The 26996-nt window shown below is 39.0% G+C and overlaps 1 protein-coding gene across 4 annotated transcripts in view; it reads right to left on the reverse strand.

The window, feature by feature from the left end:
• UTRN (utrophin) overlaps positions 1 to 25901 on the reverse strand; it is a 429397-nt gene extending 403496 nt beyond the window's left edge. For 2 of the 4 annotated variants that reach the window (XM_058170259.1, XM_058170253.1), the window contains exons 1-2: positions 25239 to 25899; positions 22317 to 22486 (exon numbers count right to left, since the gene is read on the reverse strand). In XM_058170259.1, the coding sequence (XP_058026242.1) occupies positions 22317 to 22395 (79 nt within the window). In that variant the 5' untranslated portion in view covers positions 22396 to 22486; positions 25239 to 25899. Of the gene's footprint in view, positions 1 to 22316; positions 22487 to 25238 lie in introns of all 4 variants that reach the window. The other 2 variants (XM_058170245.1, XM_058170270.1) reach the window with 2 other exon arrangements.
• Positions 25902 to 26996: the final 1095 nt, after the last annotated feature.

Consider the following 26996-nt stretch of genomic DNA (forward strand, 5'->3'; position numbering starts at 1 on the left):
TAAGGAGGATTGTTGTTGGAATACAGGAAGTGTAAACATTGTGTTTTCTGCCTTGAGTTACACAAAATAAATATGCATATAAATATAATAAATACATTTACATCTCATACTTTGGATGCCCGTTGACATTCTGAGAACAGCTGACAGTAAAAAGCACAAGAGGGTGTTACGTTGTTATCATAAAACAATTTAAGTAGTCCCATTCTATGATGGTTTAGTTTGTAAAGTAGAAACAAAAATATGCTTCTGTTTAAACAAGGAATCCTTTTGTGATCACCTGAGTTTTCAAGCCAGTGGGGGCTCCTGTTCATGGAAGAGAGAACACAATCTTCATCTATGTTTTTTTTTTTCCTCTTTCCCTTGAAACCTCACTCCCTTTTTGGGGAGGGAAGAGATATGGGACATCAATGAAACAACAGTTTTCCCAAGCTTTTCTTAATAAATGCATAGAGTGCCACTAGTAAAATCATGCCACTCCCTCTTTAGACAGATTAAAATTCTTACAATCAATTCCCTGAAACAAAAACCCATCCATGCACAACTTTAGCACTATAGAGTAAGTGTTTGATGGAATTCAGCGAAGAGGAAACATTCAGTCCTGCATACTGATTAGCATTCTGAAGTGGTACAACCCAAGCATATGACCTCTGGGAGAAGTTAGTTTCAGTAATAGAAAGGATTTTAAGAGCACTAGGTCTCAAAGTAAAAGTTTAACAAACCATTGGTTTATTTTTTTGGTTAATAAAGAAACAACAGACAGAGGTTAAGGGTGCTCCTGATCTTGACTATGAATGTTTAATTGGCATTATAAAAGTTAGCTTCAGGACAGCAGTGGGAAGGATTTTGCATAGAATGTCTCTCTCGGCACCATTTAATTTAGAATACAGTTGTTTACATTGTCTGTGCCACAACTAGCCAGCAATAAAGGCTCAATAGCTCAAGTATGACATGACAAAGGAAAGAGTCTGTTTTCCCCATGGCTGAATGGATGTCCAACAGCATTTCAGTTCCTGCAAATCAAGCCATATTAGCAACCAGCTCTATTTTGTAGAGGTTTAAAATTGCAAACCGTGTATATTAGCCAAGCTCTCACTTAATATATTTGTCATTTCTAATACTGCCCATTCTGGGCAGGCTGCCTTGGAAGAATCAAGGCTATTCTGAGCAGGTCAGCAGCTTGGAAAGATTAAGGAAGAAAATATTCTGCAAACTAACTCCTCAAAAATTCCAACGTTTGCCCAGGAATGGAAACCCAGCTTTTTATCATGAAATACGGCTGTGATATTTAGCCAGTGCCAGGACTGTTACATCTAAAAACCTTGACTGTGGAAGTAGACAATTGACAAAACTTATTTAAAAATCTGAAATGAATTGCAATCAGGCGTAAGACAACATATAAATCACCATAAATACCAACAACTCTTGGATCCAAACAAACAAAATTGCTCCAGGTTATCATTTGTAGCCCTGTTAGAAAGAACATTCACTGGATCCAATCAGAGAACTTTTCAAGAGTCCTTAAGAATTTAAAGAATTCCATTTCCACCACCCACCCATTTAACACAACAAACCAAGCCCCATACTAAAACATAAACCATTTCAAAAGCAGACTGAGTAACAGGCATATTAGAAGGAACAAGGCAAATATCTAATTTGGTGTGGCATTTTCTTCTCATTTCCAAAAATCATGCAGGTAAGTGAGGGAAGTTAGCACCCACCCCCCTCCTAGAAGAATGAAATATTTTAGAAAATATTTAAAAGGCAGAATATATTTCCCTGGATGAGAAATGGAGAAACATGTTTTAAAGACAAAAGCAGCTTCCTGACTCCCCCCACTTTTGTCAAGGGGTCAGAGACAGAAACTCACTCCCCCCACCTTTGTCAATGGGTCAGAGGTAGAAACTCATTCTCTCCACCTTTGTCAATGGATCATCATCTGCAACACAATAGGACCCACCTAGCAACAGAAACTCACCACATGACACCTGGGAAGATTACATCAGCCAGCAAGGTTAGCTAAGACCCCCACCCCCTGGGAGTCTGACAACCAATCAGGATACTCTTCCTGTGCCCCAGAAAGTTCAAAGCTCAGAAAAAGCATAAAGCTAGGGAGCGCACAGGATCTCATCCCTTTTCCGTTCAGGAACTCAAGCCATGTGATCCTGACCACCATTAAACCATCTTTCCAAGCAGTCTCCATGTTTCCAGTGTATTTTTCCCCACTTGGAACTGAACCCAGATGGATATTTCTTCCAACATAAGTATCCTGGCACTTCCCTGAAGATTCTAAAAAAAAATTTCAACTGTATTTTTTTAAGAAATGCATTGCTCTGTATGAACCTACAAATCTGCCTCCATATCAATTTGCAAATAAATCCAGCAAATGAACTATCACAACAATAGTTTATTGAATGGGCTGACAAGTCCTTCCTCCTATTGTGGAGAATTCTGATATGGGTGCCTTTAAGAAACCTAAGACCCTGTCATATTTTTCACAAGAGGGGTAAGACTGGCATAATATTTTTAATATTTTTTAATATTTTAAATTTTAACTGGGGTTTTATTATTTTATGGTTTATAATCTTAAATTTTAAATTTTTAAATGTTGGCCATTTTTTTTCTAATATGCTCGGTTTTAAATTGTCGTTTTAATTGTATATTTTTCTGTTTTTTATCTTTTGGCTGTACACCACCCTGAGTCCTTTGGGAGAATGGCGGTATAAAAATTTAATAAAATAAATAAAAATAAAATAAATAAGTAACTGAAGGGGAAATCTGGATTTTTTCCCCCCCAAAGTCTTCCCCTTTTTAAAATTCTCACAGAAACGAATAGGACAGCATAAATTTATGCTGGCTCTACAGCTGAAGTAATCTGATGTTAAGTTGGAAGGTCATACCTAAGGATCCATAAGCCCAATTTTCCAATTTTGAGAAGTATTAAACGTGAATGTTTCATGGGAAAAAAACAGGAAAGGAACATCCAGCTGATATTTCCTTCTTCAGTCAGCTGTTTCGTATTCCCTTTTTCAATCCTCAAAGGGAAAGTGTTCCTTCTTAAGAATTATAAGATTGTAACTTTTAATGTATTCATCTGCTAAGACTCACAAAAGGCAGATTTGTTTAATAATTGGTTTCAGGTAACAATTGCCAGAAAGGAGGAGAAAAGCTTTCAGTATGTGCAAGCCACAGACAGCATTCTCCAGTAGTAAAGCTATTGTTGAATCATGCAAAAACTCCTATTCTGGAAACCCAGCCATGAGACGTTACACAAAAATATCAGGTGATCTACTAGTCTTGTAAGATTTTGAGCATTTATCATTTTTAATTAAAATTAATTTCAATTTAATCCTTGGGGGACTTACAGGCACTAATTTTAGGAGTGACTGAGACTCTTAAATGTCATAAGCACTATTTTGTTGACCCTGTCTACCTTTATGTCTTAAAGATTTAAATCAACTCCAGCTTTAATTGGCTTGGAACAGCAATATAAAGGGCCTCTGGTGGCTCAGACTGCTAAGACAGTCTGTTATTAACACAGCTGCTTGCAATTACTGCAGGTTCAAGTCCCACCAGGCCTAAGGTTGACTCAGCCTTCCATCCTTTATAAGGTAGGTAAAATGAGGACCCAGATTGTTGGGGGCAATAAGTTGACTTTGTATATAATATACAAATGGATGAAGACTATTGCTTAACGTAGTGTAAGCCGCCCTGAGTCTTCAGAGAAGGGCGGGATATAAATGCAAATATATATATATTTGCATTTATATTTGGTTAACCCCCACTAGCAGTTAAAAAGGAAGAAACAGCTGCAATCACACATTGCTCCCAGAAGCACGAAACTGAAGCCTGAAGATGACGAATGAGACTTCGTTGAAACGTCGCCAAGACACTTCCAATTTTACACGGGAGAAAACCCAAATAACCAAAGACCTACATACATACACACACACACACAAGCACAAGCATCTTCATCTACTATAAATTTCTTGCTAGAAGTAATGTGAGATAACAGAAAAGGTATTTTATATATTTAAATACATTATGAAGATGTTAGTGAATTCCATTCAAGCAATCCCTTGAACCGATTACTATATATGAAATACCAACACACAATCTTCAGATATTTCCAGACAGACCTATTCATACTTCATAATAAATTTAGGTTCTTTTTCTATGTAGACTATGCTGAACAAATATACAGACATTAAAACAATAATAAAAACACTAATAATAATAACAATACTTACATAGAAATATAAAGATCGTGTAATCTGAAACTGAACTGATTAAGGTCATTCGGTTAACAAAAGTACACCACAAATGCAGTTTATTTATTTTATTCATCGTATTTCTACCCTGCCCTTCTCACCTAAGTGACTCTGGATGCCCATGCACTATTTATATATGTTTCTGGCATTACGATAAAAATAAATGACCAAGCACAAGTATAAATAATGATGAATTCTGACTGAGAAACAAAAAATAGTTATCATCCTGCTGTGGCCAATTTTTTTTTAAATGTCATATTTCACTTTTGAAAAGTTTAGAGTACAAGAAATAGCCAAGTTTATGTTACTATAAATCTGTTACCATGTATTAAAACTTCATAATCCTTTCCATGGGAGGATAAGAACATAACATTAATTCTGATGTACAATATTAAAATAAAGATCCAGCTGACCCAATATAGTCCCAGCAATGGCTCAAGGTTCCTTTGCCAAACTCTTATATCCTTTGGATGAAATCAAGCATGTAACAGCAATGCCCATAAGCAAAAGAAAGAACAAAGTACTGCACAGCTCACCAAAACCACCAAAATCTGTTGGGAGGAAGGTTGGGAAGGTTCTTTAATGGATATTTCTAGGGACATGAGGGATTGAGGCTACAGGTGGGAGGAAAGGGATACAATAGAGATTTCAACTCCACAAATAACATTCATCCAATTTATTCATATATTGTACTCATCCAAAATAAAGTAAATGAGCAGAAAAAGCATAGCATACTTCTTCTGCCGACTGTCTGCACATTTACCCAAAAATACACTAGTATGAATGTAAGATAACCCTTCCTCAAACAAGGGGACAGAAAATTTAGAATTGGCCATCTAAGATTGCCATTTCCAGATGAAATTAGTTCCCTCTCCTCAAGAAACTTCTTCATATAATCTGTGTGGGTGTGTGGGTGTGCATGCGCGCACATGCATACACACTCTCACATGCATATATATGCACGCATATGCCAGAAATTACACTATATTACTCCGTATACGATATTACACTATATACACTATAAAGAATGGCACATTTCTAAAATTCATTCCCCGTCTGCATAAATTCTCTTTCTCAGAAATGAACCATTTACACACTATTACAAATTGTCTACCACCTTCCAGCAGAAACAGCACAAAGGAATATATATAAGAGAAAAAGGAAGTACAACAGAAAAGGACAGCTGTCCTGGAGATGGAAGGAAAACAGGAGATGGATAAAAGATGATGAACAAAACTTGAGGAAAATGAGTAAGAGGATGAAGAAATGGAGCAGGGAAGTGAAGAGATGACTTGTTAGATACTGTATTAAAACAAATCGGCAGATGAGGTCCCTCTAATCCTGCAGGTAATCTTCAAAGACTTTCATACTTTTCAGCAGTGATGTTTGTAGACATTTTCACCTCCCACCCATCTGCCTGCTTTCAGCAACAGATAACCATCGCTTGTTGGGAAGTATGTCTTCCCATTAGATATATATGTCTCACCAGCTCTAAAACAATCTGGGCTCAAGATGAAATGAGGTAACCTGGAACTATATCACAAATTTATGGGGGGAAATGTTAAAACTGAAACCAGCATAGGGGTACGTGATTGTGGTGTACAAAATTATGCATGATGTCAACAAAGTGGACAACAAAAGGTTATTTCCACCTAAGTGGATACAAATGTTTTGGGCACAATTCACAAGAATTCTCATTTGTCAACTATTAGGTCTCATGCAACATCTTGGTTTTTAGACCAGACAGCTGGCATCATGTGACTGAAGAACCATCAGTGACACCAGCTGACTCTTCACTAATCTATTACCATACTGCAAAATCATATGAATGAATTCATAGCTTCTAATTTACATTTCAGCCTTCAGCACCAGAATGGTAAATTACAGGGAGAGGAAACTCCAAAGATTCCCATGATCCATTTAGATACTGAGGTTCACTAACCTATGTCAAATGACAGAAATTAGCATCGAAGGGTATGATTCAGAGGGTGAATGGTAGTTAGTCAATCTAGGATGATCAGCACCTGCTACACTGATTACATTTCTACTCCTCAATGATTCTAAACTTTGCCTAGACCTGTACCAAGGCTGTCAAAGGCCACCAGTAAAAACTAGAAATAGGCATCAAGGCGTCAACTTAGTAACGCCAACTCTTCAAAAGCTAATTCAGAAATGCTTGACGCTAATTTTGAAAATGCTTGAATCTCATTGGAGGATGAGGAAAACCAGATCCTGGCTCAGCATTCCAAGATTAGAAAACACTACCAACTCTTGAAGGAATACTATTATCCTTATTAGTGAAGTATTTCAAGATTAACATATTTACTTTGGGCTCAGACAGCACATTAAGTGTGACTTGTGGTTACTTAAGAATGTACCGAGAAATAGCACAGGTACAAACCATCTGTCCGTGACATGTTTAAGGTGGCTGTGCTGCTGAATGTGAAGTGACAGCCTCTTCTGAACAAACTATAAACTCATCGCAACATGTTCGCCATATTAAATCTATTCAGTAAAGGACAACAAATATACGTGGGGATTTAGAAAATAAGTCCTTTGAGTAGAAGAATCACACACACACACACACACACACACACACACACACACAGTAAAGGTAAAGGTTCCCCTCGCACATATGTGCTAGTCATTCCCGACTCTAGGGGACGGTGCTCATCTCCGTTTCACAGCCGAACAGCCAGCACTGTCCAAAGACGTCTCTGTGGTCATGTGGCCAGCATGACTAAATGCCAAAGGCACACGGAACACTGTTACCTTCCCACCAAAGGTGGTCCCTATTTTTCTACTTGCATTTTTTATGTGCTTTTGAACTGCTAGGTTGGCAGAAGCTGGGACAAGTTACAGGAGCTCACCCCGTTACGCGGCAGCACTAGGGATTCGAACCGCTGAACTGCCGACCTTTTGATCGACAAGCTCAGCGTCTTAGCCACTGAGCCACACAACCACACAAGACCTGCTCTCTATCATTTCAGAATGCAAGACATGAAATAATGATCCCAACTTTCAAAAAGGAAGATTCTGTACTGAAGCTATTGAATGCCTGAATTAGTAAGGCATGTTTGACAGTGGAATCAATTACTCAGACAATTGGGGTAGGGTTGGTTGGTTATCTTCACTCAAAGGCTGTGGAACAAGTTGTTGCTGATATTTACATTTGGATTGGTGCATAGAGCAGGGGACTGAATTTGGTGGTTAAATGGTTCCTTCCAACAAGCCACAACTTGTTCATTTTTCAGCTCCTAGGTTCATTAGTAGGTAAGCCACAAGTTACAGTTGTCATGTCAATCAAAAGCATCTTTAACATAGATAGATAACAGATATTTAAAGAATATAAAGTCTCATTTCAGATCTGAGCAGCAATGAAGCCACAGCTAAATCATTGGTCCATGAATCATACAAAGACATATGCAGAGCCTACAATCTTTTTGTTGTTATTCAACAACCCTTAGTGGTCTATTACAAATAACCAAGTGCCAATATCTAATAATAATCATCTTTAACCCAACCCTTACCTACTTTCATTATGCTTTTATTTAAATTTATGTTGGATATATTTACATTTTACAATAATTACTGTTTATAGACAACTGAGTTATTTCTATAATGCAGGTGATACTTTAAAACAAAGCTCTTAGTTCTTAAAGCTTAGAATACATTTTCGACAAAAGCCTATTAGATTATGGGAAAACGTAAATTGTAATTACAGGGCTCACCTTTATTGTTAAGTTAGAATTAAAGAAAAGTCCATCTATCTTGTTATACCATTGAATACTTTATTGTGGAAATATAATTATAACACTTATTTATAATGAAAATCAGGAAGTTGGTGAAGTTCATTCTGTTCTGCAGGAGTTAATTATGAAATTATCCAATGACTCAAAAAGTAACCAGCAATATTTTAAAACAGGGGTCTCCAACCTTGGTCCCTTTAAGACCTGGGGACTTCAACTCTTGAAGCTTTGCTGTCTGAGGGACTCTGGGAGTTGAAGTCCCCAAGTCTTAAAGGGACCAAGGTTGGAGACCCCTGTTTTAAAAGGTGATACTGATGACTAGGGAATCCAACTGAAGACACAAGTATCAGAGACAATTAAAGCAATACAATATTTTTGCCCCAGGCTTGTGAGCCTGAATATTATTTGTTCATGTCCTGAGAATGAACCAGATAGCTGCTGGCTGGAATGTATGTTTGATTTATATTTTTAGTTTTATTTATTTATTTATTTTATGTTCTTCTAGCTGGCCAGAACCACTCTTGAGGAGTCAGCATATAATTAATTGTGTGCACATCCACGCGCGCACACACACACACACACACACATACACATACTTATGTATTTATCAAAATATATCCCAAGTTATATTCTTTTGTTCCCAAGTTTTGTTTCGTTTTGTTTTTTTCAATTTGCTTTCATTTTTGTTTTAGTTCTATTTTTCCCCCAAAGTTGGGGGGGTTTTTTTAGTTTGCCTTATAGCTTTATTTATTGAATAAAAATATATATATATTTTTATATATATTTTATATATTTATACAATTTTATATATTTATTTTATATATTTATTTATTTTATATATTTATTTATTTATACAATTTTATATATTTATTTTATATATTTATTTATATATTTATATATTTATACAAAATAAATACACACAAATTGTTGCAGGTTCCACTTTGAAAACTGTTTCAAAATGGGGAGGCATTTCATACCAAAATTAACTTGGGCACTACACTTAAAAAGGTGACATGTAAGTTGCTTTTATGAGTGGGTAGCAACGAGAAATGTCAAATGAGAAGGTTGAAATGGAGATTCTTCTATGCTGTAGAAAAATGTGACTCTGGGTGAAAACTAACTCAAAAAACAGACACAGCACTTACACATAAATTATAATCTATTGAGTGAATTGTCATCCTAGTCTTTAACCATTGATATACGGGTTATCAATTCAATTATGGATAATCCTTGAGTTATGACTATAATGAAGCCTGCTGGTTACAATCCTAATGTTGTTTTCTATTTCTATTTCATAATCTGGAAATTATTGTACCGTACAGCTTTCCAAGAACGCATACATTACATGTGCTCGACGTGAAGGTCAGTGGTAGAGCTTCTGATTCACGTGCTCAAAATCCCAAATTTAATTCCAGTCTCCTCCAAGTGGGACTGGAAAAGATGCCTGCCGGAAACTTGGTAGATCAGATTGTGTTGGCAGAATTAATTTAGATGGATCAATAGTGTGATGACGCAAGAAAGAATATTGTATGACAGGCACTGGCAGAAAATTTAATGAGCTAAAATAGAAATGGAGAGTTTTTTTAACAATTCTTCCAAATGGTCATAATGTCTTCAAATTGTGAGGGGTTGTAGCTCAACTCATCTAGAAAGCACCAGCATGGACATGGCATTCACGTTTTCTAGTTTCCTCTCCACTTTGTTACAGAACGAACACAGAGTGCCAAGAAGTAATTGCTAACTAGAACAGAATTACTAGGCCAGTTCAGAAATTCAGTTTTGATCTGCTAAACCTATAAATGGAAAGGCAGAAAGCCTTGAGCCCCCAAGCTCCCCACTTTCCTTTTCATTCTGTACTTGTCCTGGTAAACTCAAAGTTTGGGAAAAATGGGACACTGCGATTACAGAGAAGGTGTCAAATAGTCATGATTTTTCTTGCCGTTTTATAGTAGAATAGTAGAATTCTTTATTGGTCAAGTGTGATTGGACACACAAGGAATTTGTATTTGGTGCGTTTGCTCTCAGTGTACATAAAAGAAAAGATACATTTATCAAGAATCATAAGGTACAACACTTAATGATAGTCATAGGGTATAAATAAGCAATCAAATCATACTAGGAAACAATCAATATAAATCGTAAGGATACAAGCAACAAAGTTACAGTCATGAAATCATAACTGAGAGGAGATGGGTGATAGGAACGATGAGAAGACTAATAGTAATAATAATGCAGACTTAGTGAATAGTTTGACAGTGTTGAGGGAATTATTTGTTTAGCAGAGTGATGGCATTAGGGAAGAAACTATTCTCTAGTTGTTCTGATGTGCAGTGTTCTATAGCATCATTTTAAGGGTAGGAGTTGAAACAGTTTATATCCAGGATGCGAGGGGTCTGTAAATATTTTCACAGCCCTCTTTTTGACTTGTGCAGTATACAGGTCCACAATGGAAGGCAGGGTGGTAGAAATTGTTTTTTCTGCAGTTCTAATTATCCTCTGAAGTCTGTGTCTGTCTTGTTGGGTTGCAGACGGTTATAGAGGTGCAGATGACAGACTCAATAATTCCTCTGTAAAACTGTATCAACAGCTCCTTGGGCAGGTTGAGGTTCTTTAGTTGGCTCAGAAAGAACATTTTTTGGCTGTGCTTTTTTGATGACGTTTTTGATGTTAGGTGTCCATTTTAGGTCTTGAGTTATTTTTATTTATTACCTATTGACGTTCACTGGGCCAAATCTGTCTAATCATGCAAAGAAAAGGGCAAGTGAAGAATGTTCCATTCCAACTTTCCCAATGTGGGTACACTCCAGAAAAATGTGGTTTCCAGCTTCCAAAATAATGACTAAGGAAGCCAAGGTGATACATATGAATTAGGCCTGGAAGCAACCTGGAAAAATAAATACTGGAATAGATCTGTCCTAAAAACAAGAGAGATCCAAATGTTCTTTAATTCTGCTCCTCCAAAAATCTGAACAGAAACACAGAGTGCTGTATCAAATATCCATTTGTTACCTCAGGCGGCCATTCAAGAAGTTTAAAAAAGGCAGAGATGTGACTATGAAGTGAACTACCACATTCTGAGGCAGACAAACAATTCAACCATAAGGCTTTTTGACAGGAACAAGATTTATTGCTTTCTGGTCTTCCATTCTTTATTGCAATGATATCAGGCCCTTTGTGAGCAATTTATACTTCAAGATCTTATTTCCATATGAGATGGACGTATTAAAAAAGTATTGATACAAAAATGAGCATAGCTCTGATGAATGCATAGAGTGGCTTATTTATAAGTGCTTAATTTGATAGCTTTGAAGAATAACTGCTGAGTTAGAATAATGCCATTTCAAAGGCCTGAATGCAAATATGACTGAAACTAGAATGACTGAACTGCAAAGGAGAGGAAAACGTAATAAAATTTCCATTCCTGAACAATTTTTTAACATTTGTTCATTTTTGGAATCTTCTATCCATGGATAGCGTATTTTCCCATCACAAACACCACCAAATATAAAATATGTAGAATATTACAGTATGATAGATACCATCTGGTTCAAGGATGCTTATCCAATAAATAAAGTAGTCTTAGCTTAATAAATGAAAGTCTTTTAAAAAGTTACAATGTAACTATCACAGAGTTTCAGTATACACTATTTGAAACAATTCTGGTTTTGTATCCCAATTAGAAGAAAGGATTTAAACCAAAGGTTTTTGCGTTCATATATAAGCAGGAATGTAGATTCTAAAGCAAGTACTTTCCCAAACATGCAAAGAACATGATAAAAGAGATAAACAGGATGAATGCATAATCCCACCTCAAACCAAAAACCACTATCCAAACTTACTATCATTAGTGCAAATCTTTATCTGAAATATGCACCCTTGTTTCTCTCTATACAAAAAAAACCACTCCTATTTCTAATTATTATGTATGAAGTAGAAGCAGTTTTAAGATTAGGCAGATTTAAATACCACAAGACCCATTTTTCTCTTACAAAAAACACCTTATCCTGGTGTGGGCATCTATAGCCACTTTACGACCTGTGGACTTTAACTTTTAAGCATGGCTGGCTCAGGAATTCTGGGAGTTGAAATCCACAGATTATAAGGAGCCATAGTTGCCCACTCCGGCCTTATCCCAAGGTATAAGAAAGAAATCATTTCAAAATGAAGTCTCTGCATCCATTGCCCTTTCCCTCAAATTCCATATATCACATGTTATTTATTTGGTCAAGTACTTGTTGACATAATATCCCCAAAAGCTAAAGTTCATTGATAATATGTGTACTTACTTGTTTCTTGGCTCATTATATGTATGCTGTATCAAGCTATTATTTTATTTCAATGGTTTTTACTTATTTTTCTTGTCTTTTTTTTTCTGCAATGGTGCCAAGCAATTTATCTTCTCATTAACAACACATTTCAATAAAGGGAACCAAAAGTACCAGAGGTGGGTTCCAGCAGGTTCTGACCAGTTCTGGAGAACCGGTAGTGGAAATTTTGAATAGTTCAGAGAACCAGCAGTAAAAATTCTAACTGGCCCTGCCCCCATCTATTCTCTGCCTCCGAAGTCCCAGCTGATCGGGAGGAAATGAAGATTTTGCAGTATCCTTTCTGCCACGCCCACTAAGCCATGCCCATCAAGCCATGCCACACCCACCAAGCCATACCCACAGAACCAGTAGCAAAAATTTTGAAACCCACCACTGAAAACTACCCTTATGCTTTTTATGTACCTTGGAATTATCTTAATGCAGCTACCTGATATTGTAAAAGAAAATTCAATCAATGACCCAATTTAAAAAATAAAATAAAAGTGTTTTTATGTTTATGCATGGATCCTAAAATGTTTGCTTCCAAGTCTCACAAAACACTCCTCCTAAGGCCACAGACACACACAAAAAGAGGGGAGAACAGTTATGTGCAACGATGATCAAGTTAGCAATATTGGAAAGTTAGAATCTCATTTGACTCACTTTTCCTGCTCGTAGACAAAGAAGTCTTGTTTTGAATGTAATCATCAAAGTAATATCTAACATTACACTCACCAAGTCTGAGAAAACAATAACATGGAAGAAAATGTATTCCGCATTCTTTCTTTCAATAATGCTTTCTGTCCATCCTACAAGTCAGCAAGAAACAGTTACTGACTCCCGGGAGGCATACAGTAAACAACACTGTAGCAGGCAGTCTTTTAAGTCTACATAATCAAACTGGGGCAGAAGGAGGGAAAATTCACAAAAGAAAATACCACTAACCAATTGTCCATTTTGAGAGAAGAATTATACATAGGCATTTTAGCAGATAACGCAGACTTCAATATAAAAACACCAATGACAAAATGAAGTTGCATCCCAAAGGCAAATGTTTACGGTTGAATTATGTCAGAAGGAAGCGAGGATTAGAAGTTTCAAAGCAAAGCTATAACAGGGAACGGTCATAAAAAGACACGTGTGGACCTGATTCACATATCACCTTAATCCTTAATGGGATTTGTAACTGTAACTTTGAATGGTATGTGAATCCTATCTACAGCAAACTAGTTTGGATCAACTGAAAAGTACATAATATTGCATGACATGCTCTCCTGATGCTTCCTCTTAAGTAAGGCTTCTAAACTAAGCACTGAGCTACCAGAACATCATCATCCTTTTTAATCTCCGAGAAAGAAAGCTTATTGGTCGCCCTTTGGCTTTTTTGCATTTAAAAATCATGCTAGAAGCTATCATTTTGCTTTGCAGCAGGCAGATTTCCTACTCTTTTTAGTTAAAATAATGATTTTAAAAAGTCAGGGAGTGGCAGAGAGTCTAGCAATGTCATCAGGAAATGTCAACAAACATATTTGTGCCCCACAGCATTATCCCAAGGATCCAATTTCTTAACTAAACCGATGTGTGCCAGTATCACCTGGGATCGGATGTTTAAAATGAGGACGTATGCTTACAGTAGTCCAATGGTTTCTGGCATTTCATGCCAACATTCAATTACTCAGGATGAGATGAAGGAAACATTTCCTATCTTAATTCCAATATTCCAATATACATGTTTTAAATAGGTTCAGAAGCCCTAAGATTAAAATACGAAAAGTACAAATATGGGGGCATATATAGGCTTGCCTATCAATTTCTTCCGTGGTTTATTTAACTGTGGGTCATTGAGCAAATCACAAATATCAGGTTTCACACATGATGAGCCTAAACAAATTATACGATAGGTTTTTGCACCAAGTGAGAATCCAGTCCAATATGGGCATCCTGCAGGGATAGGATTTATCTGGTTTAGCCACATTCAGACCAGCCGGATGTCTCTTTTACAATCTGATAATTTAGGGAGGGTTGTTTGTTTTTTTTGAAGTTTTTTTCTTCTGCCCAGTATGCAAATGTAAAATGTAGGCTAAGGCCTCTCTCCTCTGTTCGTTCCCTAGGCAGCATCTCTTTCCCATCTCCCAAGGTCATTCCAACTGACCATTACAACATACAAACAGCATGTAGGTGAAATGACAGTCTGAAATAGAGACGTTTGATTATATTCTACACAACTGACTGAGAAATTCTGTCTGCAGGCTCTACTGAAATTCTATTAGAAAGAATCCAAGCAATATGCAATCGATTGCCATTTGACATGGCTAACACTGCATAAATTCCCAGCCCTAGGCATGCAATTGCCAAAAGTATGTCTTGTTCAGAATAGTCAAATGTATGAACAGCATTACCTATAAAAAGCGCAATCCATCCTATCAGAGTTTTCCTTAAAGTAAAAAGGAATGTTAATATAATGCATAACTAAGAGTGGACAGAAGGAGGAGAACAGGTAAAAAGAATGAACTAATGAATCATAAATTATTATTAGCACAGAATACTGAATTCAGGGATTAATTCTAGGAAATAAGAAATGTTCATAATTGGTTTATTTAATCAAAACATAAAAAAATAAATTGTATAAAAAAGAAAAGGCACACTATCAGTTTATGAGCATGATGCAAGTCTGCAATGCAAGAATTGTAAAAGTCTGTGCTGTTTATTATTGAAGGCGGTTCTGACATGAATGTACCTGTACTAGCTTAAGGAAGATCACAGATTTCTTCTTTGACCTTGGGTGGAGTCACTTCCTCTTTTCTGGTGTTGAGGCAAAATGGCAGCCTTCGCTCACCATGGCATACTTCAAATATGTGTATTTCCACCTCCAGAATTCTCAGTAATGCCTTGTTAGCTTGAGCATTCTGGGGAATTTCACACATGTAGGGGGAGGCCAAAGACCAGTCTGGTATGATATGCTACTGCTCAGAATTAATGATTTATTTCATGTAAAAATGTATTATAAAGACATCACAGTCTAGCAGAGAGTCTGCAGTGGAATGCAAGCTAAGCAAAATGAGAGGAAACAATTTTCTTTTTCAGTAGATGCTAATTAAGACAGCTAGCAATTCCTTGATCTGCCTTTTGTCTGACCAAGAACACCTCTGCCTAATATTAAGTATCAATAATAATAGCTGGAAGAATAAAAGCTAATTCTAAAAACTATTTCAGAGCCTGATGGTTTTCATCCTGTGAAGACTTTACTGAAATTCTATTAGAAAGAATCCAAGCAATATGCAATCGATTGCCATTTGACATGGCTAACACTGCATAAATTCCCAGCCCTAGGCATGCAGTTGCCAAAAGTATGTCTTGTTCAGAAGAGTCAAATGTATGAACAGCATTACCTATAAAAAGCGCAATCCATCCTATCAGAGTTTTCCTTAAAGTAAAAAGGAATGTTAATATAATGCATAACTAAGAGTGGACAGAAGGAGGAGAACAGGTAAAAAGAATGAACTAATGAATCATAAATTATTATTAGCACAGAATACTGAATTCAGGGATTAATTCTAGGAAATAAGAAATGTTCATAATTGGTTTATTTAATCAAAACATAAAAAAATAAATTGTATAAAAAAGAAAAGGCACACTATCAGTTTATGAGCATGATGCAAGTCTGCAATGCAAGAATTGTAAAAGTTTGTGCTGTTTATTATTGAAGGCGGTTCTGACATGAATGTACCTGTACTAGCTTAAGGAAGATCACAGATTTCTTCTTTGACCTTGGGTGGAGTCACTTCCTCTTTTCTGGTGTTGAGGCAAAATGGCAGCCTTCGCTCACCATGGCATACTTCAAATATGTGTATTTCCACCTCCAGAATTCTCAGTAATGCCTTGTTAGCTTGAGCATTCTGGGGAATTTCACACATGTAGGGGGAGGCCAAAGACCAGTCTGGTATGATATGCTACTGCTCAGAATTAATGATTTATTTCATGTAAAAATGTATTATAAAGACATCACAGTCTAGCAGAGAGTCTGCAGTGGAATGCAAGCTAAGCAAAATGAGAGGAAACAATTTTCTTTTTCAGTAGATGCTAATTAAGACAGCTAGCAATTCCTTGATCTGCCTTTTGTCTGACCAAGAACACCTCTGCCTAATATTAAGTATCAATAATAATAGCTGGAAGAATAAAAGCTAATTCTAAAAACTATTTCAGAGCCTGATGGTTTTCATCCTGTGAAGACTTTATTCAAAAGAGAATTATTATGTCTTGATTAACCAAATATGATGATTGGCCAATTATACTCCTTTGTCCACATTGCAGAAGAGATGAATCAGACTCTGCTATGCTCTCAGGAATGCTCAATATATTTCAAAGATGGTCAGAAGGGTGATCATTCAGTGAAACAGTTTCCACTTTTCAGAGTTAAGGATCCAAAGTTAATTCTTCAGTTTAAAATACAGTTGGGAAAAACTCATCTAAAGACCCGGATGTAACTTTGTATAAGGGCATTTCTAATGTTCTTACACTAGAACACATGACCCTTTTCCTGAGTCCTATGACTCTTATCATACAAAATAATTAAATTTACACAAAAGTTTGATGCTACTAAAACAATTAATCAGAGCAAGAAATAAGAGAATGGATTCTCTATTTGAGAAAATCACAGTGAAATCACAGTCATATACTGTGCTGTAGTTTTTCCTCCTGAAAAAAATATCCTGGGAATACCCATGAAACAACTGTAATTATCTGAAGATCAACTTCACTTTTCCCACACATTAGATTGTTTTTCCTAATGGTTCTTCTCATTTAATAAGTCTAAATCATGGGTTTCAAAGTCGCCATGTCACGTTGCGTCATGTGATGTTTCGCGATGTTTTCCCCATTTACAGAGCTGGTGTGGACATGGCCTGTGTGTGATGCATATGGCCCACAGGCTGCCAGTTTGAAACCCCTGGTTTAAATCATTGATCATACTTTTCTTATTAAGAGAGATTCAAACAATAAGCACCAGAAACTGGAGAGTCTCTGAGCTTGGGTGTTTACTTACTCTACCGGAAGCATCATAAAGCTAGTTTTCAAATAGCTTTTAGAACGTGAAGACATAGTTTTCTCACTTATTTCTGCCAAGCAGCCATTACACCGTACTACTTGGGGTCAAAACACGCACCTGGTATAAATATACCTTGCTATCAAGCTTTCCAATTTTGCATCTCTTTTTAAAAATGTTCTTATATGTATCCATTGGAAGAGGGAGATAGGGATCTCAATGGCCAGAAAACAAGCTTTCAGCCTCCATACCACTCTGGCTCTGGTCTTTCTTGCTTTATTTATTTATTTATTTATTTATTTATTTATTTATTCGCATTTTTATACCGCCCTTCTCCGAAAACTCAGCAAGTAAAACGACAATAATCCAAAACCATTTAAAATATCATAACAAAATTAAAAATCTAATTAGACTGCTGTATACTTAAAACTATTCGGTAAAAATACAAAAGATAAAAAACCCTGTTAAAAAACCCGCTAAAATCCCCAAATATTAAAATCAATCAATCAGGCCAGCCCCACTTGGTGAAAAAAGAAAGTCTTGAGCTCGCGTTTAAAGGTCCTAAGATCAGGGAGAAGACGGAGTCCCACCGGCAGCTCGTTCCGGGGCCCCCACAGAGAACGCTCTTCCCCTGGGGGCCACCAGCCAACATTGGTTGGCTGACGGCACCCTAAGGAGGCCCTCCCTGTGAGAGCGCACTGGACGCACCGGACAATGGGAGGTAATCGAAGGCAGCAGGCGGTCCCGTAAATATCCCGATCCAATGCCATGGAGCGCTTTAAAGGTGATAACCAACACCTTGAAGCGCACCCGGAAGACCACCGGCAACCAATGCAGCCCGCGCAGGAGAGGTGTTACATGGGAGCTACGAGGAACTCCCTCATTTCCCCGCGCGGCCACATTCTGTACCAGTTGGAGCCTCCGGATGCTCTTCAAGGGGAGCCCCATGTAAAGAGCATTGCAGTAATCCAGGCAGGAAGTGACGAGGGCATGAGTAACTGTGCATAACGAGTCCCGGTCCAGGAAAGGGCGCAATTGGCGAATCAGGCAGACCTGATAAAAAGCTCCCCTGGCAATGGCCGTCAAATGGTCTTCTAAAGATAGCCGTGCATCCAGGAGCATGCCTAAATTGCGCACCGATTCCCTGGGGGCCAGCGATTCGCCCCCCACAGTCAGCAATGGGGTAAGCTGACTATGCCGGGATGCCGGCATCCACAGCCACTCCGTCCTGGATGGGTTGAGTTGGAGCCTGTTCGTCCCCATCCAGACCCAAACGGCTTCAAAGCACCGAGTCATCACATCGACAGCTTCGTTGGGGTGGTTCGGGGTAGAGATGTACAGCTGAGTGTTGTCGGCATACAGCTGACAACTCACCCCAAAACCATGAATGATCTCTCCCAGCGGCTTCATATAAATGTTGAACAGGAGGGGTGAGAGAATCAACCCCTGCGGCACCCCACACGTGAGTTACCTAGTGGTCGATCTCTGCCCTCCTGTCAACACTGTCTGCGAATGGTCGGAGAGGTAGGAGGAGAACCACCGTAAAATGGTACCTCCCACTCCCAAACCCCCCAACCGTTGCAGCAAGATACCATGGTCAATGGTATCGAACGCCGCTGACAAATCTAACAGGACAAGAACAGAGGAGCAACCTCTGTCCCATGCCCTCCAGAGATCATCAACCAACGCGACCAAAGCCGTCTCTGTGCTGTACCCAGGCCTGAAGCCGGACTGGCATGGGTCTAGATAAACAGTTTCCTCCAGGTACCGGGGGAGCTGCCAGGCCTCCACACTCTCAAAGTAGCTGGGTCCAGGGAAGGCTTCTTAAGGAGGGGCCTCACCACCGCCTCTTTCAAGGCAGCTGGGAAGACTCCCTCCCTCAGAAAAGCGCTGGTAATTCCCTGGAGCCAGCCTCGTGTAACCTCCTGGGTGGCCAGCACCAGCCAGGAGGGACACGGGTCCAATAAACATGCGGTGGCATTCAACCTCCCCAGTATCCTGTCCATATCGTCGGGGGTCACAGAGTCAAACTCAGCCCAAAAATATCCTTTAAAAAATATCCAAAATTAGTAACATAAAATATTAGTTTCAGAATAGCAACTTAGCTTTGTCTGAAAAGAATTTCAATTATCTATTGGCACACTATAGCTCCTAGAACCAACAATCACAAAATGGCAGACAAGAGGAACAGACAACTCTTGTTCAGTGATGCCATCCTGTAGCTACCTGGATTTTTGTAGCCCAGTTATGTAGCTCTACCAAAATACACCAGAATTATAGCAAAATACATACCAGCAGTGCATTTGATTGTTGATGATGTCACTAAATAATAATATTCAGATTTCAAAGAGATTGTTACTGTTTAGGTTTTGCTTGAAAAATACTAATTGTAAATATCATGATTTGGCTCCAAAAGAGAGAAGAAAATCATTTTCACTCTGCAGTTTACTTGGCTCCTTCTCCCACTTCAGCCCCTGCATTCCTGAAAAGCCATTTATAAAAGTCAAGGGACCATCTGTGTTTGATAAGACTGCTCTGCAGAAGAGAAAGGACTTTTTATTGCTAAACATACTTGATTTCAAGCCAGTATTTCTTTTGGTGAGCAACATTAAGTTTTATGACAGAGCTACCAATTTTCTCCCCCCAAAATTGCCTGTTTGATTCACAATGTATCTAATTAAAAAGGTCAGAGATCAGCTAAAAGGAGAACCAAGAGCAGTTGAAAGCAGAACAGACAATACTGGCCTAGCTGGATCCGTAACCTAGCCTGGTTTAAGAAATATTCTCTGCTGAGCCACCTCTAGTTAAATATTTGCTGGAGGCCCCAATTAGTTCCAGGGATCAGTACTATGACAACAGGAAGTTTTGCAGTTATCAATTATTCAAGTTAACAGATACAATTGCTCTCTAATCCTTGAACATAATCCACTAATTTGTTGCCTTCTCCAGATATACTTCATTGAAATTCCCACTAGAATTATGAGTATTGTAGTCAATGTATATGAAAATGCCAGATCGAAATGGATTGTGAGGTCACCCAATGCAGGCACTTTGCAGATATGGAGATCATAACTGCCTGAATTCCCTAGTTAGTATGTCCATTCAGAATTCTGAGAGCTGGAATTTGTGCATCTGAGTCTTCAGAAAAGTTAGCACAAATATACAACTTAGAAAAATATATATATTTCTATTAAATCAGCCAGTTTCTTTACATGTAATTTATCAAAGAGAATTATTAAAGTAAAAATTAGACATTGAATAACTTTTATAGAACAATGTTAAATACTGATCACATTTATTTCTATGTAGGAATTCCCATACATAGAAGCCCTCTCTCACACTTCTATTCCACCTTCTTGTGCCCTTTTGGCACAAGAAAGTGGAATAAAGGTCAAATAAAGAAATGTCTACTTTGACAACAGGTTTTTAACTTGTTGCCTAATATACTATAAAGTATGGAAACTTTTCCATCAAGTCTACTAGTCAGGAGTACCAAAGTGCTTCTGGATTGGAAGGATTGAACAGGGACGTCACCATTGCCTGGGGGAAGTGGCAATGGAGGCTCCTTTCACATCCGCATGAACTTGGCCACCAAAGTGATACTCATGTATCTACACGTGGTCATCCGCTTTCAAACTGATGGGTTGGCAAGAGCTGGAGCATGTGACAGGAGCCCATCCTATACTGCAGCAGCAACTGGGTCTCAAACATGAGCCTAATAATTGTCAGCCCAGCATCCTAAACTCATAAGCTACCACACTTCCTAAGAAATTCTCCTGAAAGGTTTGGTTCATGTCTCAGGTACATACTAATAAATAATCTGAGGACAGGACAAGGTTGATAGAGTCACCTGATGGCAAGATGCAGAATATAATTTTTATAAATAAATAAGATAGGCAAACTTATTTTGGTATTTATAAACAGAATTACTTTTCAAGAATCAAAAAGCATTTTATCAAAAACCACATTTTCTGCACATTTAATGCATATCAGTTCTCTTAGGCTAATCCTTGCATGGTGCAAGTTTACGTCTGAGCTCTTTCAATTTAAACAATTCTGCCTTGTTAACATAGTTTGAGAAACCTTGAAGCAAGAACCCCCACATCCAATGTGTACAAAACCTTCCTCCCCACTCACTGCTCCAGTTCTGGTTTTGAAATAAGGCAATATGTTGAGAGCCATGAAATTGCCCCTGCAGATTTATGCAGCTTTTATTCTCATTAGTATATTTAAACGTATTAAATAGTGCACGCAGTACATTTTCCAAGCCTCAAACAGCAAAAGCTGCTAGATAATTCTATAAAGGCGCACTGGACATATGGCACTTTATAAAACCCAGCGCAATTGGTATATGGAGTGGGGAGGAGATTAAATAAACAGATTTGACTTGTACTGCAGAAAAGCAGAGGCCTGTAATTATTATTATTACATTACAATTGCCTCAAGAGGTTTGTCAAACTGGAGCAGGGATACAAGTCCCTAACAAAAGTTTTGACAAGCAGACGAATCAGAAAGGAACAAGAAGGACAAACTGAACAATACACAGCAACATGGTCCCTTTTTGTTGTTGTTGTTGTTGCTGAAATCACAGGTTGGAAAAGTCAGTTGAAGCACTGAAAATTATCTCAAAAGCACTGTATAATACACATACTTCTACTGCAAATATGGGACACTGTTTGGAAGGGAGTGAAAAAGAGCAGCAGAAATGGGGATAATGGCAAAAAGACAGAAGACAAAAAAAAGAGTTAAAAGGCTGTGCCTTACATTTCTGCTCCTCTGTTCCAAATCACACCCTTCTTAAACAAGTTTTTCCTGTTTAAAGGGACATCAGCATGCACTTGTACATAACGTGCATTCTGGTCCTTCAATTCCAGTCAACTAAATAGCACTTCCTTTGTTTTTACAGTGGAATGTTCCTAGGGGGAAAAATTTACTTCCAAGTGAAACTTACCAGATCTGGATTTAATGATGTTGCTGAATTCATTGTTACCTCCCTCAGATCCTTTATCAATATCCAAAACTTTGGCCATCCTTTTTTCTCCCAATTCAAGATCACAATATAGAATTATTTAAAATTTCTGCATGCTGAATTCACACTCTTGGCTGTTGTGAAATTAATATCTGAAATGTAAACACACATGCAAAAAACATAAATATACTTATTTTGAAATCTACATACTCTATTTACTGTATTACACATACATCCTAATGCAACATATGGAGTGTAATTGTACACAATTATTTCTCTGAATGGAGTCCGGTGAATATTCCCATAAAAATATGGACAAACCTGCAACCTCATATTTTTTCTTATCACTAGCCCTATATGTCTATAGACCAGAAAACTGTCTAGAATGGCCAGACTGATTCGTTACTAACAAAAAGTAGCAAAGAAAGCACTTTACTCTCTATCCAGATCCTGTCTGGAGGAGTTTGGATAACTCTTGCAAGGTTACATTGAGGATTATTTGTTATCTAAACACTAGTTATCAACCCCACATTTGTTAATTTAAATTCTATAAAGAAGGGGTTATATACATTACAAAGGCACAATGCATGGTTAATCTGCACCCTTCTTCAAGGGCTCAGAATCAAGTCTATACCACATGTTTATACAATTACACCAGTGGTGAAATCCAATTTTTTTTTACTACCAGTTCTATGGGTGTGGCTTGGTGGGCATGGCACGGGAAGGATGCTGCAAAATCTCCATTCCCACCCCACTCCAGGGGAAGGATGCTGCAAAATCCCCATTTCCTCCCTACTCTGGGCCCAATCAGAGGTGGTATTTGTCGGTTCTCTGAACTACTCAAAATTTCCGCTACTGGTTTTTCAAAACCTGTTAGAGCTTGCTGGATTACACCTTGTGAAGTTCAATGGGCCTGGGAATAGAGTGGAGAATTTCTTGGGGTAACTTAAGTCATACTAGGAATAAAAACATGAATCAGGAGATATCTACTAATTTAAATATACAACTACAATGGGAAGCAGGAAACAGATCAAATAATAAGATCTGGAAATATTATTTAAAATAAGGAAATTTTATTTAGAATTTTATTCAGCTCATGATCATTTCCATTACCAAACAGAACTATCCAAATCAGATTTTGCACATAAGACAGAATTTGGTTTCCATCCAATTTACTTTTCAGCCCTTTCCAGTTCTGCAAGCAACTTGTGCGTGACACACACTTCTACAAGCACACAGCATGTAATGGATACTCCAGTCGCTCATTCAAATGTGTCACTGTGACTTTCTTCCAGAAAGTATTTTAAAGCCCCCCCCCTCAAAATTAGCAACAGAGCCAAGCTCTTACTCAAGTTATTATTTTGCCTTCCTATCAAACAGAAGCCCACTTCAGTCTTTTCTGAGGTCCTCCAAACACTCCAGAACAAGCAAGTTTAATGCCTATTCAGGTTCCACCCTACTTGCAACCAGAACTTGCAAGGATTTTAAATTAGAAAACTCCAACAGAGATTAGGTCATGCTATTCTTCCTTAAAATAACCAGTGACTATCCCAAAAAACCCCACCAGATATGTATCAGGAAGGAGGCGGACTAAGATGGATGATAAAGAGGATTGCAATTACTTTCCGCTTCAAGTGAAAGCAACAGCTGTCTTCTTCGCTCACTTTACAGTAGCCTTCTCCAAACTGGTACACTCCAGAATTTTGGAATTCTGGGAATTGAAGTCAAAGAAATCTGAAGGGTTGAGGAAGGCTGCAGTGCAACAAACAAACACAAACAGAAGCTGCACTTCCAGTGGTATTTCCTCCCATATTAAAGCAATTCAGGAAGTACCAATGATATATAGCTAAGGTTAAGTCTCAGGACTGTTACCTCTCCCTTCCCTCAAAACGCATGCAAATGTTGTTCTTCTGAGACCTGATAAATATTTCAGAGTAGTTTTGACATGCCAAGAAATCAATTTGCAGAAATGTACTATGTATCAAGCTGTTAATAGAGGTCAGCTCTGCCCATCTCTCCAAAAAAAAAAAACACTGTAAAGAGATCCATAGTCAGCAGAAGTTAAACTTGACTCTAAGGCAACTAACCTTTATCTAGCATAAATCACAACCCAATGAAAGCTATTTGCGTTTTTAAAAAAGGCTACAAAAATCTGGGCATCAGTTGATCGCAGCAAAGAAATTATTTAGTGCCGACTAGCGGCTGCCCGGAGTTTTACCTGTTGCATAGGGTAGTTCAGTCTCTTAACATCTGTCATCAACACTACAGGTAGGAATTAAATCCCACAAAACGTGCTCAAAATGGAAGAGTTCCCTAGATCATTCTAAATAAAACATTTAACAGCACGAAGTCAGATCACTAAAAATTTATGCCAAAGGGAAGGGGTCCGTTTGAAGAGTTAGGTTGCTTGGTCGTGTGCATCCAAAAGATCCTTTTCAAAGATAACAATGTTAACACCTCGCCTCTTTCATTTGCTACAAGGAAACCAGGATAAGGGAGTGGGGGGAAAGAAATTCCAAACATTCAAGAGTCAGAGAAGTTCCTAAAGGAGCGCTGGAAGGAACCGACTTAAGTAAGCCAAATTAATAGAAGTGCAGTTCCCACGTGGAGCAAAACTTCTCCCCAAAAGTTGTCACTTCGCAGCGAAATCCGCTCAGCTCCAACCTCTGGCTTTGCCCTAAGCTAAAATCAATCCCCACCCGTAGCAATTACTCAACGGAAAGTATCCCCCCGCCCCCCAAAAGGGAGAATCAATTACAGTTCGGCGGCGGGAGAGAAGTTGGGAAGAGAGCAGTGAATTCTTCGGGTGCCCTTTTGTCCTCCCAGCTCTCCGCCTGGAGGAATCCCGTTGCTTTTTTTTAATTTTTCCTTTTTCCCTTCACCGTCAATTATTCACCAGCTTACCTGCGGGAGGGGGGGAGGAGGAGGAGGCTGAGACTTTGGTGTGCCCCGGACGGTCGAGCCTCAGGTCCGCTCCGTGGCGGTTTTGCTGCGGCTTCGCTCTTTTTCTAAAGACTTCTTCCCCCCACCCCCCCAAAAAAAACACCCTCCCAAAGAAAACCTCAAAGCGCCCCTGGAGAAAGCAAACCGCCCCCGCCGCTTCTGATTAAACAAGTCGCCAAAAAGCAAAGCCAACTTTCGGCCGACGCGCTCGGCTGGTCTTTCGTTGCAACCCTTTGGCCGCTTCCACTGGCTGCTTCGCCCTAAGGAAAGGAGGGAAGGAGGGAAGCGCCTCTCTCACCAGCCGGCCAAGCTCAACTTTTTAGAGGAAGGGGGCGGTGGCGAAGGGGCGGTCCCTCGGCTCGTCCCGGCCCCCTTTGTTATTAGGTGAGGGCAGAGCGAGCTGGGAAGATGGTGGGGGGGGAAACTCCGGGAAAAGTTATCTCGGCTTCGGCCCCGGCTGCTTTGCAGCCTCCGCTGCAAAGGGAAACGGAGGCGTGTGGTAGGTGACGGAGGCGAAGAACCTCCGCCCGCACTCCAGGCATCGAACTCCTTTCGGCGAACTTTCCAGTTCGCTGGGAAGTTTGTTTCGGCGGGCCCGCGCTCTTATCCTCTAGCTCAGGGGTCTCCAACCTTGGCAACTTTAAGACTTGTGGACTTCAACTCCCAGAATCCCTCAGCCTGCTTTGCTTTGCTTTGCTTTGGCTGAGGGATTCTGGGAGTTGAAGTCCACAAGTCTTAAAGTTACCAAGGTTGGAGACCCCTGCTCTAGCTCACCCGCCCTCGTAGAGGAGACCTGCGCTCCGGCGGAGGGAGGTGGCGTGACAGGAGCCACGTGACCGCTCGTTCTTGTCAATCACCGGGGCAGCTGGCCTTTCCTCTCTGCCGAAGGTGCTGCAGCTGGTCCGAAGCCGAAGTCACTGGACCCTCCCGGGAGGGAAAACTAAAAACGAAAAAAAGATAGGCCCGACTAGTCCTTGGACGGGAGACCACTAAGAAATCCCAGGGCTTTTTAGGCAAGATTGGGAAATCAAACGTGCAGGGAAAAATCCCAGAGGTGCTTTTTCAAGAAGCAACTGGACTTTCCGGATTTTTGTTTTGTTTTTTTTGAAGACGTTTCGCTTCTCAGCCAAGAAGCTGCTTCGACTTTTCAGAAGAGCTGAAGAAGCTTCTTGGCTGAGAAGCGAAAGGTGTTCGAAGAAAAACCAGAAATTCCAGTTGCCTCTTGAAAAAGCACCTTTGGGACAACCATGACCTGGATGACTCAGAATCTCCATAGACGTCTAGGAAAAAGGCACTTTGTGCGGTGAAGATAATTACATAGCATCTTTTCAGTTGAGGACTACCTGTAGGATCATGCAAGTTTGAAAATACTGTATAAATATCTCACCATCTCTTTTCACAGTCATAAGATAAGAGGATCCTTTCTGGATTTCTTTTTCAGCTTGTTATGCAGCTGCAGGCTAACTCCCTGCCCCTTCCACCCAGAGGTGGATTTCAGCAGGTTCTGACCAGTTCTGGAGAACGACTGGGAATCTGTATAGACATCTCTGAAAAAGTGACTTATGACTGTTTTTTACACTTACCACCGGTTATAGCTTCTCCACGGTCATGTGATCAAAATTCAGATGCTTGGCACTGACTCATATTTATGACAGTTGCAGTGTCCCAGGGTCATGTGATCACCTTTTGAGATCTTCTGACAAGCAAAGTCTGGGAAGA

Source organism: Ahaetulla prasina, chromosome 1 (assembly GCF_028640845.1).
Source record: "Ahaetulla prasina isolate Xishuangbanna chromosome 1, ASM2864084v1, whole genome shotgun sequence".
NCBI lineage: Eukaryota > Metazoa > Chordata > Lepidosauria > Squamata > Colubridae > Ahaetulla > Ahaetulla prasina.